Source organism: Pleuronectes platessa, chromosome 5, assembly GCF_947347685.1.
Source record: "Pleuronectes platessa chromosome 5, fPlePla1.1, whole genome shotgun sequence".
Taxonomy (NCBI): Eukaryota; Metazoa; Chordata; class Actinopteri; order Pleuronectiformes; family Pleuronectidae; genus Pleuronectes; species Pleuronectes platessa.
Genome location: NC_070630.1, coordinates 16,258,446 through 16,277,960, shown reverse-complemented (window position 1 = coordinate 16,277,960; position 19,515 = coordinate 16,258,446). Strand labels below are relative to the sequence as shown.

The 19,515-nt window shown below is 41.7% G+C and overlaps 1 protein-coding gene across 1 annotated transcript in view; it reads left to right on the top strand.

The window, feature by feature from the left end:
• Positions 1-18,261, top strand: part of LOC128439629 (cGMP-dependent 3',5'-cyclic phosphodiesterase) — a 96,030-nt gene extending 77,769 nt beyond the window's left edge. Inside the window, 22 exon segments of the mRNA XM_053421988.1 lie at positions 1,037-1,111; positions 1,520-1,561; positions 2,242-2,310; positions 2,673-2,803; positions 5,805-5,916; positions 6,041-6,080; positions 6,584-6,647; positions 6,876-6,957; positions 7,545-7,719; positions 8,891-9,003; positions 11,440-11,517; positions 11,624-11,746; positions 11,844-11,914; positions 12,285-12,407; positions 12,498-12,585; positions 13,507-13,554; positions 13,927-14,001; positions 14,136-14,235; positions 15,191-15,303; positions 16,508-16,546; positions 16,673-16,779; positions 18,027-18,261. Coding sequence (XP_053277963.1) covers positions 1,037-1,111; positions 1,520-1,561; positions 2,242-2,310; positions 2,673-2,803; positions 5,805-5,916; positions 6,041-6,080; positions 6,584-6,647; positions 6,876-6,957; positions 7,545-7,719; positions 8,891-9,003; positions 11,440-11,517; positions 11,624-11,746; positions 11,844-11,914; positions 12,285-12,407; positions 12,498-12,585; positions 13,507-13,554; positions 13,927-14,001; positions 14,136-14,235; positions 15,191-15,303; positions 16,508-16,546; positions 16,673-16,779; positions 18,027-18,261 — 2,103 coding nt within the window.
• Positions 18,262-19,515: the final 1,254 nt, after the last annotated feature.

The following is a 19,515-nucleotide window of genomic DNA, read 5'->3' as shown; positions in this document are numbered from 1 at the left end:
ATTTGGGAAAAAGGGGGGCGGAGGGTCTTATTATTATATGTGGGCGCAGCAACATCATTTACGTGTGTGACTGAGGGGCGAGTGTGTGTTGGCAGCAGCTGTTGTTTATTCCTGTCCTGGTTGTTCTCCATCCAGCTCTGTGGATTACACAGAAGAATATTGTGTCAGGAAACGCTGCTCTTACGTATAACTGTGCGTGGGTTCGTGAGCGTGCGTGTGTATATTGCGTGTGTACTGACAGTATTTGTGTCAGCGTGTATAAAGGTGGGCTTGTTTGCACCTCGGGAGTCTATTTCAGGCTATGAATGTGAATGAAATGTTTCCCATCAGAGACAACAGCAGGATATTGGTTGCAACCCCTCAGGACACAGAGCACGGCAGCAGAAACATTCAGACACTCACACACACTTCCACACACACAGGCAGCAAAACGGGACTTTCATTGTCTGCGCAGGGATTTAGAGACTTACAATTTCAACGGAGAACGTTAATCTTGTGCTTAAATCAATGCATGATAATGTATTTGAGGTTATCTGCAAGGAAATTAATGTTTTGATGAGATGATCACTTATTAATTACAAGATACCATGAGTAAAAGTTGATTTATTTGGTGTATTGATTATGATTAGTTAGATTATTGTCATAAAAGAAATAGAAAATGACCCAGGATACACCCACGTATTAAGCAAGGTAGTCATATCTGTTGAAAAGTATATAAATGAATATATAAATGTAGAGACGTTGACGGACAATATGTGTAAAAGATAATAATATGTGTATATGCTCAGTTTTATATATATCCCTTCACTCAAACTATTTTAGACATAATAAACCCAGACAGATTTTAGCGGCGATAGTATTAAATTGTTACCCCTCGATAACTCCAGTCATTTTTCATTGTCCACTGATCTCTGATCTCTGCTTCACACCTTAGCCACGCTCCATAGAATCTTAAATGAAGGCTTTGAAAACAATCTGAGAGAGATTTTTGTGATTATATTTCAGGACTCATGTTGTGTTTGGTTTCTCCCTTCAGCTGCAGCAGCAGACTAACTCGCAGTGTTGTTGTCTACTACTGGTGTCTGAGGACAACCACCAGGTGTTTTGCCAGGTACGCACACAAAGACTACACACACACACATACACACACAAACACTTGGTTTGTCATGAAAATCACCCCACGAGTGCAGGCTCACATATATAAACACCAGCTATGCCCCCTAGGGGAGCAAATCAAAACACCCTCATTAAAACAGACATCATGGGGTCCAGGTTTTTGGTTTTTCTTAATTTTTGGGGGTTTTTCAAGGAAATTGCACCAGGCACATCCACAGGCTATTGATTGCAATGCGACAGAGACTTTGTCCCCTGCGCATGAGTCATATGCCAGTTTGAGTTCTCCACCAGGATAGAAACTCGTACACACTCACACACACATTAGCAGTGACTCATTCACCAAAGAGTATTTGGACATTAACATTTGAATAAACAATAACCTTTGACCTTTGTGACCCTGTAGGTGGTTGGAGACAAAGTCCTGGAAGAGGAGATCAGCTTCCCGGTGAGGTCAAAAAACATAATCATTACCAGTAAAAAATGTACAGATGAGTTTATTTTGTCATTGCATTTATTTGCCAGTTGGTGCTCATTTATATTTGTTATAGAATTATTAAATTATTTGTTGAATATCCTTGAGTTTGTGCACTAAAGTATATTCAGAGGTTTTGTCGCAATTTTTATCAGGCATACAAGCATTGAAACTCATCTTGTAAGTTTCTTTGACTGACATGAGTGAATAAACCTTCCACATTAAATCTTTTATAATCCCTGGCAGTGGTTATAATTAAGAAATTTGGCCGAGAACAGTGTTCGTTTCCTCTGGGTTGCTCTCCGTCTCCTGTCCTTGGTTGTGCTCCAGACGGCGCATTTTTAACAGGCTTTCCATTATGGAGTGAATGGACTGCGTACCCCAGCATAAATGATCTGTGAAATCTTAATAATAGTCGGTGTAGAGAGATATTAGGACACAAAAAAATGCACCCTGGATAAACCATTTGTGCTGATTTAACAAGGGAGCTAATAGACTCCTGTCTGAATAAACAACCTTTATTTATATATTTTACCACTATAAAATGCTCCAGTTTCTCCAATTCGCATGTTCTCTCTGCCTCTCACCCTCATTACACTCATTTTTCAATCACCCCGTCTTTATCTCTCTCTCCTTTTGTCTTGTCTTTTCAGCTGATGTTTGGACGTTTCGGTCAGGTTGTTGAAAAGAAGAAGTCAATTACGCTTCAGGACATCAGTGCAGTAAGGACACGTCTGCCTGTCTGTCTTTCTGTCTGTTTGTCTGTTCGTCTATTAAGCAACCAACCAACCTACTAACCTACCTACGCGCTACCTATCTAGCTACCTACTAACTAACCGAATTACTACCTACCCACCAACCTACATACCTACTTACGTACCTACTAACCAAACAACTACCTATCTGCCTGCCTGCCTGCCTTCCAGCCAACCAGCTGATCAACTAACTTAGTACCTACCCACCAACAACCTACCAACTAACCAAGCAAACAACCTAACTACCTATACCTACCTACGTACAGACCGACTGACCTACATACCAATCTATCTATCTGATCGTTTGTTTCTGTCTGACTCTCTCTCAGGAGGAGCGTCGGCAGCTCTCCAGTATGTTAGGCTGTGAGATCTCCTCCATGCTGTGCGTCCCAGTGGTCAGCAGGGCCACTGGTCAGGTGGTGGCGCTAGCATGCACCTTCAACAAGCATGGTGGCCAGAGGTATGTAAAAGATCTGTGTCAGTTCTGTAGGCTTTCCTTATCCTTCTTTACCTTTTTTGGTTGCATGCTGTGTTTCGCCTGCAGCTTTTCATGAAGATTTCAAGAGACACTCTCCTGTTTTAAACATCGGAGCTGTTCACAAATCACTGTAGCTCAGTCACTAATGGCTTATTGCTAAAGCATTTTTCAAATGCAGGAATGTCAGTCTCAAGATGATTAGGCTTTTTCCTAAATCCTGAAGCACTGACTCATGGAAGATACAAAGATTTATGTGACAGCGGCTCACAGAAACGTCGGGATGGGTAGCCTTTTGGGTTTGGGTTTGTAGCAGTGGAGAGTGTGCTGCTACTGTTTCCACTGAAATCTGCCACTAAGCAGCCGAAGGTGCTGCGTAGCCCTCGTCAATGGATACCATCACAGCGGAGCCAAATCACCCAGTCTGTGTGTGTGTATGTGTGGGGGTGTGTGCGTGTGCATGTGCATGTGCGTGTGCGTGTGTGTGTTTGACCATGCAGATGGTCTTGAGTGATGATCTTGAGTCCGGTCATAAGTCCGACCATGTCTTGGCACTGACAGTATACGTGTGGGTGAGGACCAGTTTAAGTAAAGAACTAATGAGACATTTTGGCTCGTCCTCACATTCTCAAAGAGCTGTCGGAGGGTTTAAGGATTATTGTTAAGTTAAAAAGTTATGGTTAGGGTTAGGTTTAGGTATTCCATTCGGATGGTTTATATTGGGGCAAGGGAATGTATGTATGCCAAAGAGTGTCCTCACGTAGTCAGGACCAGTAGATCTCATGGGGACCGAAGCCAGGTCCTAATGAGGAAAGTGTCATTTCTGTGCTCCTGGTTAGGGTAAGTGGTAAGATGTGAACAGTGGTTAAGTTAAGTTTAGTGTTAGGCATGAATATGGAGAAGGATAGCTGTGGAAAAACCTGTGTTTCTGTGTGTGTGTGTGTGTATGTGTGTGTATGTACTTGTTGCCAGGAGCTAAACTGCTATCTCCTCTCTACAGAAGTCTATAAAAACACACCCCAGCTGTGAGTGTGTGTGTGTGTGTGTATTTGTTTAAAATACAGTTTGGAGGTGTGTGTTATTTATATATTATTTCAAAACGTGCTCTGCTGCCATTGTCATTTTAAATGTCTATTTAAACTGTCTGTATATCTCCCTCCTTGTAAAGCAACATGTATGTCTCTACTTATGGTCAAGAACTGGTATATTAGCCTTTCCTATGCTATTTTTACACATATTTTACACAACCCCGCTCCCCTGCTGCTCTCCCTCTCCTCTCTGAAGACGAAGATAGATGACAAGGGATCATGTCCTATAATTTCCTGCTGCGCCAGTGGCACTGATGAGAGAGCTGGCATCTCATTACCATAGCAACAACAGCAGGATTATGTTTGCGACTGTTCATAAAACGTGATAAATCTATCCCGTGCTTCCAGCTCAGCCAGCCAGACTTTGGCAGAGACATCCGACGCAGCCCCTTCCTCGTATAGATTGCATATTCGTACGCGGAGTTGGCCTCTTAGCCGAGGACACAGGTGCACGACGACATATTCTGACACCAGTAGCACGTCCATAACTCAGTGTGGGTGCCAGCAGATGTGAACGCGACACACACATCATCACCGACATAACTGAATCCTGTTTTACGCAGAGCAGGTGGAAAATGTGCGATGATCGTATAAAAACTGCAATCTGAGCTGCAGAATAAAATGTGTATATGTTCCAAACAATCTGCTGCTCTGCCTGAGTTCCACAAGATCGAACAGGGTACACACACTCTCTCTCACACAGGCTCTTTCACTGATACATGTTTCTTGGTGTAAAGTTGTGAGTGCTTCAGGTCTTAGTGGGCTGCTTTTTTATTCTAGCCGCAAAAATGGAAACAATTTTCCTTTGTGACCCCTAAAAACTCCCTGGTACCATTGAAAAAGATTCAACACTCTGACTTACGGCACTGAAGACTGTCTCTCTGTTTAAGTCAGCCATTAATGATCTGCACCACTTACGGGAACTAACCCCTTGAACTGAGCCTTCCAGGCCTTTTGCTGCGCTCGGTACAAAGCCTGTCTCCTGCGCTGGGATTCCTGGGAGTCTGTGAGCTCAGGGCCTGACAGCAACACAGTAATATGCCACTGCCCTCTATAGGCAAAGAGAGGGAATAGCAGGCACTTATCACTGTGGTCACTGCAGATCATTCCCTTCATCTGTCTTCATCTGTCTCCTTAATGCTGTCAACTTCACACATCACTTCATCTCAAAGGAGAGAGACAGCTGCATTCTAAAACTGCAGCAAACCAGAGTTAGCTCAGATATAAGTTATGTTTTTAATGAAGGAAAATCTATCTTTTTTAGTTATTTTGTAATATATATTCCTTATATACTGGCTTCTCTATAACAATCTATATTTTCTTTGTGTAACATCTAGAGAAACAAATGACCACTACTGTCTTATAAATATAGTTCATAAAAACGAAAATATTTCCCTCAGACATGTAGAAAAGTAAAGCAGAAATATAGATTATGATAATAAGATATTTAATGAAAAAACTGTTAGTGACAGTTTTCTAATGAATATTTGCCATAACTTACTGCCCTGAACCTAAAGATATCCAGTTTAGAATGCGAGATAAGAAGAAGCAGAAAATCATTATTAAGGAGCTGTAACACGAGAGATGGATGAATGATTGTGTTAATTAAAATGCATTTCAGCTCCACTTTCTGTGCTTTAGAAATGTATTAATGACAACGGAAGATGGCACAAGCTATGTATACCATTAATATGATGTTTGGTAATCAGCAGTCTATTAACCTTGTCTTAGATCACATTCACCCTTTGACTGTGTGTGTGTGTGTGTGTGTGTGTGTGTGTGTGTGTGTGTGTGTGTGTGTGTGTGTGTGTGTGTGTGTGTGTGTGTGTGTGTGCGTGCGGTGTGTGTGTGTGTCTGTGTGTGTGTGTGTGTGTGTGTGTGTGTGTTCCTGCGTGCAGACACACAGAGGCAGACGAGTATGCCATCCAGCACTGTTTCTGCTACACGTCAACGGTTCTCACTTCAACTTTGGCCTTTCAGAAAGAACAGAAACTCAAAGTGGAGTGTCAGGTACTGTCCATGCTCCCTCACACACACACACACACACACACACACACACACACACACACACACACACACATACAAACACGAAATGAATACATTAATGCTTTTCTCCCTCTGCTTCTGGACACAGGCGCTCCTACAAGTGGCCAAGAATCTCTTCACGCACTTGGGTAGGTTTTCCCCTCCTCCCCCTCTGTCTCTCTTTCTCTCCTTCATTCTCGATCACTGTGGAAGGACGAGCGCCGGATGATTTGCGTTAATGGACAATATTTAAGTGATCACCTAATGAAACGAACAGCGCTCGTAATTGAATGAGATATTACCGACACTAACGGTGATTACACCCAGGATCATAACCGTAAAATCAAAAGGGCATAAAGGATGATGGTTCCACCTCTCCGTCCTGTAATTACATTGAGGCATTTGGATTCTTATCTAACTGTACGCGTCAATGGCAGAGTATGTTGCCGATGAGTCCTCATGATCGCTGCTGCTAAAAATCGATCCACCGGTAGATTACAAAAGCTCTTAGCGGCTCGTACAGCTGAATAACCGATGCTCGTGGTGTAATCTCTGCTTGTGTTTATCAGAGCTTTGCTGTGTTCCTCGCATTTCCTCACTCACCCTCTCCTCCTCTCTCTCTCTCCCTCTCTCCTTCTCTCCATTTTCTCAGATGATGTGTCAGTGCTGTTACAGGAAATTATAGTGGAGGCCAGGAACCTCAGTGATGCAGAGATGTAAGCCGTCTGATTCATCCTCAAGGGGACATTTCAGTGTGTGTGTGAGTGTGCATGGGTGAAGTGCGAATGTCTTTATCTCCGTTTACAAAGGCCATCTTGGCAATTTGTTCTTAACCGACTTGCCTCGTTTAATGAAAGTTAGTTAACGACGTTGAATGAGATAAACGTCTCTCTGTGCTCGGCTCTGTTCTCCATCACCACTCTAACTCTGTCCCGCTCCCTCAGCTGCTCCGTGTTCCTGCTGGATCAGGGCAGTCATGAGCTGGTGGCAAAGGTGTTTGACGGAGGCGTGGTTAGTGATGAAGAGGTACGACGAGCTGCTTTTCTCTCTGTATTGTAGCTGTGGATCATGTATATTTCATGATGCAGTAATGGAAGTGACAGAGAGCAGGGGATAGTGGGTATCCAGACTCGAACACATTACAATTGTACAGTCAGTAACTCAAACCTGTAAGGCACCAGGACAGCCTCTCACGTCGTCTTATTGTGCTCTCTGTCTCTTGTGTCAACCATAGATGAATCAAAAATGGTAAAAAAGAAAGAGATGATAGTTATTGATGTCGCTTAATGACATTAGAGATTATGACTGTAAGCTACACAGTGTGGAAATACAGATATGATACTGATAAAAAAGATATATTTATTTTTACAGGAATTTGTGAGAAAAGAGTTTGTTTCCAAAGTTTTGCTCCTTCAACAGCAAATACAGATCGACCAATTTTTTTTTTTCTCATTGCAATAGGACAGTTTCCATTTTTTGCAGAGCTCCACTCAGTAAGCAGTAGTGGAGCCTGGCCATGCAAGCATTTAAAGAGCAGCTTTAGGCTGGAGCGGCTTTCAAAGCTGAACATGTAATATGTGTTCCCATGTGTGTGTGTGTGTGTGTGTGTGCAGAAGGAGTTTCGTATCCCAGCCGATCAGGGTATCGCGGGCCACGTGGCCACCACTGGTCAGATCCTGAACATTAAGGACGCCTACTCCCACCCTCTCTTCTACCGAGGCGTGGACGACGAAACCGGCTTCAAGACTCGCAACATCCTCTGTTTCCCCATCAAAGATGAGAACAACGGTAACAATACGTTTAAAGGTTTAAAGATCTGTACAGGAGACAAACTAAGACAACACATACCGTGTATATAAAGATTGTATTTATGTCTGGGTTTAGATATGATAAATCTTAGGTATTTATTAGTGATTGTAATCATTACCCAAACATTTTTTAATATATGAATCTAAATAAGTCTGACCATATATAAAGATGGACGACATGACTGCTCCTCAAAAGTGAAGCCAAAGCCTCTTGATCGCCCTCTGTTGGCTGCTATAGTAAAGGTCATAAGACCCACATACCCCATGTTAGTGGAAGGGACATGGACCAATATTAAAATACAGAACACTGTGATTTAACGTTGCTCTTATCAAACCCATCTATATCTAACTCCCTATTTTTTTCCCAGTAAGTCTGGTTTTAATTAGCTATTTGATGCTATAAAAACAGGGTGAAACATTATGATTGACACCTGAGACTGAATTAGGATTGGTCAAACACGCATATCACCCAGCGGCAACTCGTCACCTTCCCGATCACAACTGCAGAGACTCCAAATGACAGTCTCAGCACAAGATGGCAGCGTTCATGTCTGGGATATTTTCATTTCTGGATCGTGGGAGGAAGTGGAGACACATCGTCCATCTTTTTATACCGTCTATGAAATAACACATATAGGAGCCTGATAGATGCTCGTCTGCTGACGTCTGCTGTACATATCTACTCCCCCTGTTCTCCTCTAAAATCTCAGCTACATTTCCTTAAAGCTGCTCTCATAGAATAACACAAAGCCTTCTTACATTATCTCAAATATTCGTGAAGTGAATGTGTTCTATACTTAGAAATGAGAGAAAACTGGCTCCTCAAACTTTCCTGTATCTCGTGTGTGTGATTTGTCTCCATGTAGAAAACTGTGTGAAGCTCAGAATATGAGTTAAAATGTGTCCTTTCTTCTTTTTATGTTCAATTAGGTTCAGCTCCAGTGTGAAATTAATTTAGGTCAGCAGACCTTTTAGATTCAGCATCTGTTCTCCGGCTCGCACTGTTGCCTTCTTTGCCCCATTTTCTCGTCCTTGACTTTCATCTCCTCATTTTTCCTCATTACCATCATTCTCTCCCTTGAACTCCTTTTCCCCGCTCCTTCCCTTTACTTACTTTACGTTTGACTTTCTTTAAATCCTCGGTCCTGCAGAGGTGATCGGTGTGGCTGAGCTGGTGAATAAAATGAACGGGCCGTGGTTCAACCGCTTCGACGAGGATCTGGCCACTGCGTTCTCTATCTACTGTGGAATCAGCATAGCTCATGTAAGTCTTGACTCTATATCCAGTGGATGGTTTTATGAGGGGGGAGCCATCCCTTTCAACCAAGTGGCCAAAAAAATTCAAACCACCATCCTCAACGAGAGAGAGTGCTGTGTTTGCAGATAGAGAGTTTGTGTTCAAGTGGGCCTCCTATAGTTAAATCTGCTAACTAATCCAAAGGGATCTATAGTTTAATCCTAAAGGTTGAAGCTGTAAGATTTACGATGGTGGGACTCAAAGCAGGAGACCAGGGCAGGGACGTGGTTAGAGGCACAGGGTTATTACCAACCACCTTGCTCAAGAATAACAGGAGGACAGTGCTCTCTTCCCCTGTCTCTTGAATTATTTTGCACACCAGTGGAGTCTTGTAAGTAAAAAAAGCCAGACTTGACGAGTGCGAGACACTCATGGTATAAACTAAAAAAGTATACGGTATGTTTTATGGGTGACCATCCCCCCTGGTACGAGGTGTTTACATTTCCTGCAGCATATTCATTGACCACAGCAGTCAACACACTCCATTAGTCCACTTGTGGATTTGAGTATGAATTTATATAAAGAAGGAAATATGCCAAACTATAATACACATAAACTACACCATTAATGGAGAAACATTATCAGTTACAAATTAATGAACAGTTTAAACTTCTCACTTGGCCTCCATTACAATCTCTCATTATCTTTTCCAGCAGCAGTAGCAGTGAATAAGAGTGACACATTAAAAAGGGAACAGAAGCATCTTCTCTGCGGCTGCACATTCATCTTCATACACACTGACTCATTTTAAACAGTCCTAAGTCATTAACTCAGCTTGATTTTAAACACGGCTCACAGATGGAATATGATGTACAGCATATTAAAGTCGTCCTCCATGCAGCTTCATAGTCATCAACTAAATTTAGCTGCACAGAGACAAATAACCAGAAGCACTTGCACTGCAAATAAAGAGGCTCTTACTCCTTGAAACAATGCAGTACGTCTGTAAGTGCTGTTAAGGGATCAGTCCTGTCTACCTTAATGTGATCAGTTCATCCAGCCATTATTTATACAGCTTATACTTTGAGGGGAGGCTCGCAGGGGGGGGGGGGCTGGGGTCAATCCCAGTCAAGGCCAAGAGGCAGGGTGCCGCCTGGACAGGTCACCATGCAACACGCAAACTCAGAGAACAACTCCAGAACAAACCGGGATTTGGACCAGGAACCCTCTTGCTGTGTTGAGTGAGAGTGAAATGCTCAGTCAAGGCAGAGTTGAGGAAAATGTCAAGTGAAGTTTAGAGAGATTGGATCTGTGATGGGACCGAGTGGCTTTTATGACGGAGAATGAGTGCGAGTCAGTGTAGAGCAGCTTTTATGCCTCAGCGCCGGAAAGAACATTATGTATTCGAGGTTGTCCATCTGTTCGTCTTATTCGTGTGAACACATTACCTCGAGGACGTCTTCAGAGGATTTCTTCAAATTTGGTACAAATGTTAAGTTGGACTCACAGATGAACTGATTTTAGAGGTTAAAGGTCAAACCCATAGGGAATTTAAATACATCTGGCACAAATAATAACTTGAACTGGAAGATGAACTGATTTACAGATTAACCGATTAGATTTCAGTGGTCAAATATCATAGTGACCTCAGATGAGTCTGGGGAAAAAGGTATGTTGACTGAAACTGAACGGGTTGACGGAGGCACGCAACCACAGGATGTTAATTCTAGTTTGAAAAAAGCAATGATATATCTTTTTCATCCTTTTACCAGAGCAGTAAACATGGATTCAAATGGATTTACGATGCACTGATTTCTCTTGTCTCCAACAATATTTTAAAACACAAAACCCCTGAAAAGGAATGAAGATACTTTGTTCTAACAGTTTTATTGTTATATACACAGCTGTGATGATATTTTATTCAGCGTGTCCAATTCACCTTCAGATTAAGTAGCGCCTTTATCTTCTGACCTTTGAATCGCTGCAGGTCCTCGATTGTTTATCCACAAACTATAAAGATTTTTGATTGGAAAAATAATTGGCTTCTAGGCAGCTCGTTAATTATTGAAACCTGACCCAATGTATTATGTATCACTGATTGCTCTGTTTCATGCTGTGTAGAGTGTTACGTGGGCTGTAAGGAGCACTTCCCCTTATGGACTGACCTGTTTGAATTCAGTTTGAGTTTTATTGTTTCATACAAGAGTCAAAGCTTTGAATGGGGCAAAATCAAAACATACTTGTTAATCCTAAATCTCTTGTTTGCCATTTGATAGTGAACACACACTCACACACACACACACTCACGAGGGAGACATTTTAAGCCTATTTTCATTCCCCTTCTTTCTTCTCCTGCTTCTGTGACCAATCTGTACATCACACTTTACTGTATCCAGCTACTGTGTATGTGACAATTATAGTCAAACTGTTGATTTTGCTATAATTTGGTGTTTGTTTCTCTAGTCTCTGCTGTACAAGAGGGTCGGTGAGGCTCAGTTCAGGTCCCACCTGGCCAATGAAATGATGATGTACCACATGAAGGTAGATATCCCCCTCGCCCGTCGCACTCGCTCTTCCGCATGGACACAGTCTATTTTGTGACATGGCCGTCATTATTTCAGTATGACTCAGAGTGTGTGCTTCGCAGGTATCAGAGGAAGAAGTGACTAAGCTGCTGGTGGCGGGGGTCGATCCGGTGATAGAGATCCACCCCTGCTTCGCCGAGTTCACCTACACGCCGCGCTCCCTGCCTGATGACACCACACCCATGGTAAGAAGAGAAGGTGGAAGCAGAGAGACACAGTGTGGAGGAGGCAGAAACACAGAAAGGAAATGTAACGGACATTGTTGTGTGTGTGTGTCTGCAGTGTGTCCTCAGCATGTTGGAAGACATGGGTTTCATCAACACGTACAAGATTGACAGGAACACACTCGCCAGGTCTGAAAATCAATCATATACCAACATATGAGCCTGTGTCTATGTGTGTAATCTCTGAGTACTTTCTGTAGTAAGTGTGCACTTTGGGTTGCTACAGACAACTTTTCTTAATATAAGAATATTTTTGTGTTTGTAACAGCTTTATTGTGAGTTTACTAGAATTATTCATATTTTCAACACCTAGGAAAGACTTGTGTAAACAGCTGAAAAAAGACTATATTAAAAAGATTTATAGAATAATAGGAATATGTGTTCCTGGTGCTACTTCATTGCTAGTGCAGCAAATCTGGTTGGAACAGTTAGAATAAAGTCCTAATTCATATAATTAGTCAACCATAGGCCCATAATTAAACTGCTGCTTTGGCGTCAGGTTCTGTCTAATGGTGAAGAGAGGCTACAGAGACCCTCCCTACCACAACTGGATGCACGCCTTCTCTGTCTCACACTTCTGCTACCTGCTCTACAAAAACCTAGGGCTGTCCAACTACCTCGAGTGAGTGGGCCACATTTCTTGAACAGTTGAAAAATGTAATGTCAGCTTTGTTTATGTGACTCAAGTGACCGCTGTCCTCTTCCTTTTCAGGGATATAGAGATCTTAGCTCTCTTTATCTCCTGTATGTGCCATGACATGGACCACCGTGGTACCAACAATTCTTTCCAAGTCGCCTCGGTGAGAAAACGAATGATGTCTCTGTTTAGTAGTGGGTGTGAGATGAAGCAGGACATGATGTCACCATGATACAAGCTGAAACTAGGTGGTAGAAAAGGAAGAACATGGCATTGAATAAAAACATTAATAATCTGAAACACACACAGTGCCAGTGGAACATTGCTTCACTGGCCCTTCAGAAAAATTTACTCTAAATTGGGGGAGATATAAGATGAGTCTTTCACAGTCAGACATAAAGGTACTGGTGTTTATTTTAATTGATCGTTAAAAGCGTTGATATAAAAAAAACTTTATTTTACAGTTATAAAAATGCAGAAAAGAGGTGCTTATCTTTTTTATTCAATTTCTGTGCAGTTGGTTGTATTTGTGTTTTCTTTTTATTTCTAGGTATTTAAAATAAATAAGGTATGGTTAAACTTTAAAATATACAATAACAGTTCTTTTCGTAAGGGTTTTATAACGACATCTTTGGAATTATTGGCATTTTTTGAAATAAATATAAACAAACATATATCATTTTTTTTACTCCCTGTGTGTATCAGCATCATATCATATCAAAATCTATATCACTCTGGTTCTGCTAAAAGAGACTTTGATATGTAAAGGATGAAGCATGTGAGCAGGCTCTGGATGTGTTTCAGTGATATCATAGTGTGAGGTTGTGTCTCTGTGACTGTGGATCTGGTCCAGTGAGACACTAGATGTAATAGTGATTAGCAGCACACCGCTCTGTTCCACTCTGATCATGCAGAACCCGCCAGCACCGAAGTGACACACTCACATTATCAACTATGCATCAACAGTCTCTGTTTCATTTGATCAATGCTATGTGAACACTAAAGGATTGTGTTTCTTTTGTCTGTCTGTCTGTGTGTGTGTGTGTGTGTGTGTGTGTGTGTGTGTGTGTGTGTCTACCTTCAGCAATCTGTGCTGGCTGCGCTCTACAGCTCAGAGGGATCTGTGATGGAGGTAAAGTCACATGGGAAGGATGTGGGAGAGCTGCTAGAAAACTGTCAAAGCCTTAACAGTGTTTTCATCGTGTACTTGTGTCTTGAGTAAATCCTTACTGCATTCTGTTAGACTGTGATCCCTGTAGAAACTGTGCAGACTGAACTGTCTTGTCGGTTTTACTGATTTGTTCCCTCATAGTTAACAAACTTCACTCTCGTGGGAGCTACTGATACTGTGTTCTAATGCGACATCTAGTGGTCAAAGTCAAACTTGAATTATTTGCAGCAGTGGGAGGCATGTAAATTGACTTTGCTTTTTTCATTACAACATGACTCAACATCACTTTGGAAGTAACCATTTTTTCCCATCATGCTTTATTCCCCATGACAGAGACATCACTTTGCCCAGGCCATCGCCATTCTGAACACTCACGGCTGCAACATCTTCGAGAAGTTCTCCAGGAAGGTGAGATATTGGATCTGACATCTGCACATCACAAATATCTCGGAGTCCTCGCTCTCTCTCGTTTGGATTCAATTTTCTGCTTTCACTTACAAGCACAAGTTATCTTAATGTTGTTTTCTTCTTCTTTTCCTCAGGACTACCAGCGCATGCTAGATCTGATGAGGGACATCATTCTGGCGACGGACCTGGCTCACCACCTTCGCATTTTCAAGGACTTGCAGAAGATGGCTGATGGTACGCCACAGTAGTTCAGTATGCACAGTCACATCTCTACTTTTCCTTTTTGCTCACAGCAGTGAACAGCAAATCCAGGCTTTGTTCAGATGCCTCGGTCCAGAGCGGTGACAAAAAAGCAGTGTTTTTTGTTTTCCTTGGATTACAAAGGGCGGATTTCACAAGAGAAAGCACACAATTTAAAAGATGTGTTATTATATATTTAGAAGGTCACCATTTTTGGGGATTTGTGAAGCCATGTAATGTCATTGAGATCCATTCTTAAGCTAAGTAACCAAGGATGATTGTCCTTTGCGGTCTGGCTCATTTCTTGGCACCACACAAAAGCCCCATTCTGCCTCTATATACCTTCATTTCATGAGTCATTATGCAGCGATGTGAGTGAAGCTCTCAGTATTCATCACTGACATTCTTAAACATCCTCCACTTTTATTGGACTATTTACCCTTTGGAGCCGACAGTTGCTCACTGCTCTCTTATGCAACGTAATTGGCTGCTGCCTCCAGTGCTTTTTTTTTACGCCTGAATGCAGCCAATTATGAGTTACCCTGAGTGGACGTCGCATCACTAGAATCAATTCTGAGCTGTAAAAGCAATTCAAGGACATTAAAAAACCTCACAGCACAAAGTGGGTAAGTGTCAATCGTGGACTGACGGGGCGGTCATATACAATGTCATGGTGCCATTTGAACATGATGTTGTGTTGCCGAGTTTACAAAATGTCCTAATATCTCATAATGGCTTTTAATTATCAATATCTATCAAGAAATATATGCTCTGAGTACAGGACAATTGGTATTGATCAGTTAAATATACAATGTTACTTGACAATGCAATGCAGCTTGAATAAAGTAATTTATCATTGTGTGTGTGTGTGTGTGTGTGTGTGTGTGTGTGTGTGTGTGTGTGTGTGTGTGTGTGTCTGTGTGTGTGTGTGTGTGTGTGTGCGTTTCAGACGGATACGATCGCAAAAACCCAAACCACCGCTCTATGCTGCTGTGCCTGTTGATGACATCATGTGACCTGTCAGACCAGACCAAGGGCTGGAAAACCACGCGCAAGATCGCTGTCAGTTGACGTCCATACACCTCTGTCTATTCTGCTTATCAGCTAGTGTAAACACAAATCTGCCAAAATGTTTTTAGTTGCGACTCCATCATTTAGAGCAAATGGACTAATCTATCACCACATTAGGGAATAGCAGCTTTACATCCACGTCAGTAACACAACAGGATATGAATCAGCCCACAGATATTTTGGTTAGACTAATATACTCTATACACTTGTGAATGGCCTCATATCAGGTTCCACGCAGTGTGTCTCCCATGTTATTGTATGGGACATGGACCAAACTAAAAACAGATCAAATAAGGTTTCCCTCAAAGATGGTTTCTGCCATTAATATATGTTCCAAATGATGTTTAATTTAGTAGTGTAGTGTGAGGAAGTGGAGATGCGTTGTCCATCTTTATTTACAGTCTACGATATGGTAGAAGATGCAGAAGTGTAGTTGGTGTATTTTCTGTGATAGTGCAAGGACAATAAAGACGATGAGATGCAGAGCTGTGAAGTAGAAAACAACATTTCAGTCGATATTCCACGACACTCTTATGTGAAACTGCACTCAATTATAGGATTATTTGTAAGCTTGGTCTGCCCCCGTTTCCACCCCTAGCCCCTGACCCTAAATCCAACACCCACATCTGCAAATATCTGACACCTGCAACAAAAGCCTTGTAATCCTTGCCCCCAAAAATGGAAAATGCATTTCTGTTGAATTCCAGGGAGGAAATTATTCTGCAATGTCTGGTTTGTATTTGTCCCAATGGGGATTAATGAAAAACAGCAATTGCAGAAAATATTGAATAGTTATAAATGGAAATGACATTTTGTCTTAGAGCACAGCATGTCTGCGATTCAACATAATCCAGTTACAGTTATGTTTACAAATCTGACAAATTCTCTCCTAAAGCTCAAACACTCAGATATAAACATGTACCAGCTTTGAATTACATATGGTTTTATTTATATTGCGTTGTTACACAGGAGATTCATGCTCATTTTAAATTAGAGTTTAAAATCTATACTTTTTCATATTAGAGCTTATACTTCAGTCATTAAGGTAAAATAAACTGTAGTCACTTCAAATTTGCTGTTTTATCATGTGACATTAAATAAATGACAGTTTTATTTCATGTGGAACTTAATCAGTGTCACTGTGAATATGAAGCCGTTTGAGCAGTAACAAGTGTCTGTTCCTCTGTGTCCACAGGAGCTGATATATAAAGAGTTCTTCTCTCAAGGAGACCTGGTATGTGTCGGTGTTTTCTGCCTGTTTAATGACATGTGAAATTATTCTGCAAGTGGCCGCAGTGTGTGTCATTTGACACAATAGTGGGCTCATTACTCATGTCTGTGTGTGCGTGTGTGTCTAAAGGAAAAAGCCATGGGGAACAGGCCGAGCGAGATGATGGACCGAGAAAAGGCGTACATCCCAGAACTACAGATCAGCTTCATGGAACATATCGCCATGCCCATCTACAAGTGCGTATATATGAGAACATCACATCCCTCCTACACTCATCACTTCAGTCATATAACACTTTCTCTTAGGGTCAAGACAGACATGTGTCACCATATTACAAGTGTTGAACACTGGGAGGGAAATATAATTTCAAAGGTGCTTGCAAACAGACGATAGTCAAGCAAAAATCTCTTACCCATATTATTTTGTATTGTATTATATATTATGTCATATTGAATTTAGTGTCAAAATGTAAACTATATTTTATACAGTACACTTTGTTTTTAATTAATTGTAACTTTGAATCAATATATTTATATCACAATGGATCAAATTGCTGTGCGTAGACAGAAAGGAGGAACTCGTAGTGAATTTTCACCCAGTTCTGATGTTTTCCTCTGCTCTATGGAGCATTTTAGTGCCTTTCAGCTCAATGTTTTTGATTGACTTCCTCCATCATCATCATCATCAGCATCATCGTCATCATCAAGTTGTTTTAAGCAGCTGTTTTAGTAAAAAAGATTCAAGAACACATCGCAGACTCAGCACCAGCTGAAAGACAGGCACAGTTAGCAACCTTCTAGCAAACACACTGGAGCATTTAGCAGCTTAACAGCCAGATATTTCCCTCGTGAGCTGGTGGAGGAGAAGACAGATATAACTAGAACAGGACTCAGTAGAGCACATAGTTCTGCCAAGGTTCAACGGTCCCCTTAAATCCAATCATCACACAGACTGTTTTTGAAGATCCATGATTCCCTAGCAAATTGGTGAAATTGAAGAAAGGAAAAGACTCTGTCTTAGGATATTAAAGAAAGTAGAAAATATAATTCCTGGATCTGTGCAACATTTTAATTGGTTCATTATTGGCCCATGTCCCATCTGAAGGATTTGCATAATCCAACAAACAAAATGACGGGGGATAAAACATAACCTCCTTAAAGAAGTTAATAAGAATGATTATTTCAGTTGTGTTCATTAGGCAAACACATTTTCCATTTCAACTTTATGTGGTGATTATGTGACAAAGTTGTGGTAACAGTGTGTTCAACTGCCCTCTAGTGGCCAGAAATATCGTTATTATTGTTTTTTAATTCCACAATTAAATGCTGAAGAAGATGGTGACGAAGAAGAAGTTGAACAGTAGTTGAAAAGAAAACATGCAATAATTTTAAAATAGACAGTTTTAATGTGGGACTCATGCACAGTCTTGTACAAAGTCCTTAAATAACAAATGTTTTTGGATGGCTGTTCTCTGTCCTCTCAGGTTGCTGTCTGAGCTGCTTCCTGGGGCCACCGAGCTGTATGAGCGAGTGGCAGCCAATCGGGAGCAGTGGACCAAGGTGTCCCACAAGTTCACCATCCGTGGGTTGCCAAGCAACAACAGCCTAGACTTCCTGGACCAGGAGTACGAGCTGCTCCAGTCCCAGGGTGCGTTCGGGAGCGACGAGCACTGCTTCAATGGCTGCCTTGACGACGCATAGGGGGGGAGGTGCCAGTGATGACGTCGGGCTGCCGGCTGTTTCCTGGAGTTTTCTGCGGTCCAATAAGAGGCTGAGGATACCTTTTGAGCGACCTGAGAGGGGAGGGGTCTCTCTCTGCTGTCAGTCTCTTGATTAGCAGGCCGCGCAGAACGGACACGACAAAGCTTCAAACCAACCGAATCCGACGGGTGATCTGAGACCAGTGGATCCACCTGAGATGACTCAGTGATTTAGATGCTACATGTTGCTTTTGTCTCCAGTTCAGGAAAGAAGAAGGTGGTGACTTGATACTTTTCAGCAGCTAAACTGGAAAAATAAGTTTATACCACAAGATCGTACACACATTCTGATCTTGATCAAGATTGTAAAAACACACACACACACACACACACACACACACACACACACACACACACATACATACATACACACACACGTACATGCACATGGTGTTTAGACACACAAAGACGGAGGAAACACAATTCATTGTTCTGGAAAAGGACTACGTCAACATGTACCAGTGAGACAAAGTGCTATACTTTCTGTAAAATGGTTCACAGTATCTTATATTGATTTTCAAATGGCTCAGCTTTGTTCACACACAAGCAGCTGCCGACGTCCCTCACCTGATGCTTATGAATGCATGCTGTATGGACACCTCACGTATTTTTCCTTTAAACCTGCGTCAGTGTTGATTTCTCCATGGCTAGGAAATGAATGCAGTCCATTTTTTATACCATCAGAGCAGAGTTTTGTATTCAAAGTATATTTAATTAATCCATGATCGTCAAGTTGTACAAGGGAGATTTTGTTCATTTCCCCAGAAAGTATTTTAGCTCTCACATGTACTGATTCGCTTCTAACCCTTTTTTTTTTTTAATCGCTCAAGGGACGATTCGACAATCACTGATCAATAACCGATCCCTGGCCATAGCAGCTCCATCCATGCATAAGACTTTAACAACATATGCCCTGTGCATATTCATTCAGTATGCATTTACACCTCGAAACAAAGGCCACTTGACCTTATACCCTGAATTTATTTCCCTCATCATCTTTTCCACTCCCTTGCACGTTTTATTTTCACTTTCTTTCATTTTTTTAGTGACAGATTTCCTAATTAAACAACTTGTGAGAGAGAGCAAACTGAAGCCCTTTAAAAGATCCATCTCATCCATCTGTGTAAATGTGCCAGAGTAGAGCGTGTTCTCCGGAGTGTGTCATATATGGATCTGCCTTAATGCGCATCTTTGCTGCCTTTCTTAGAGCTTT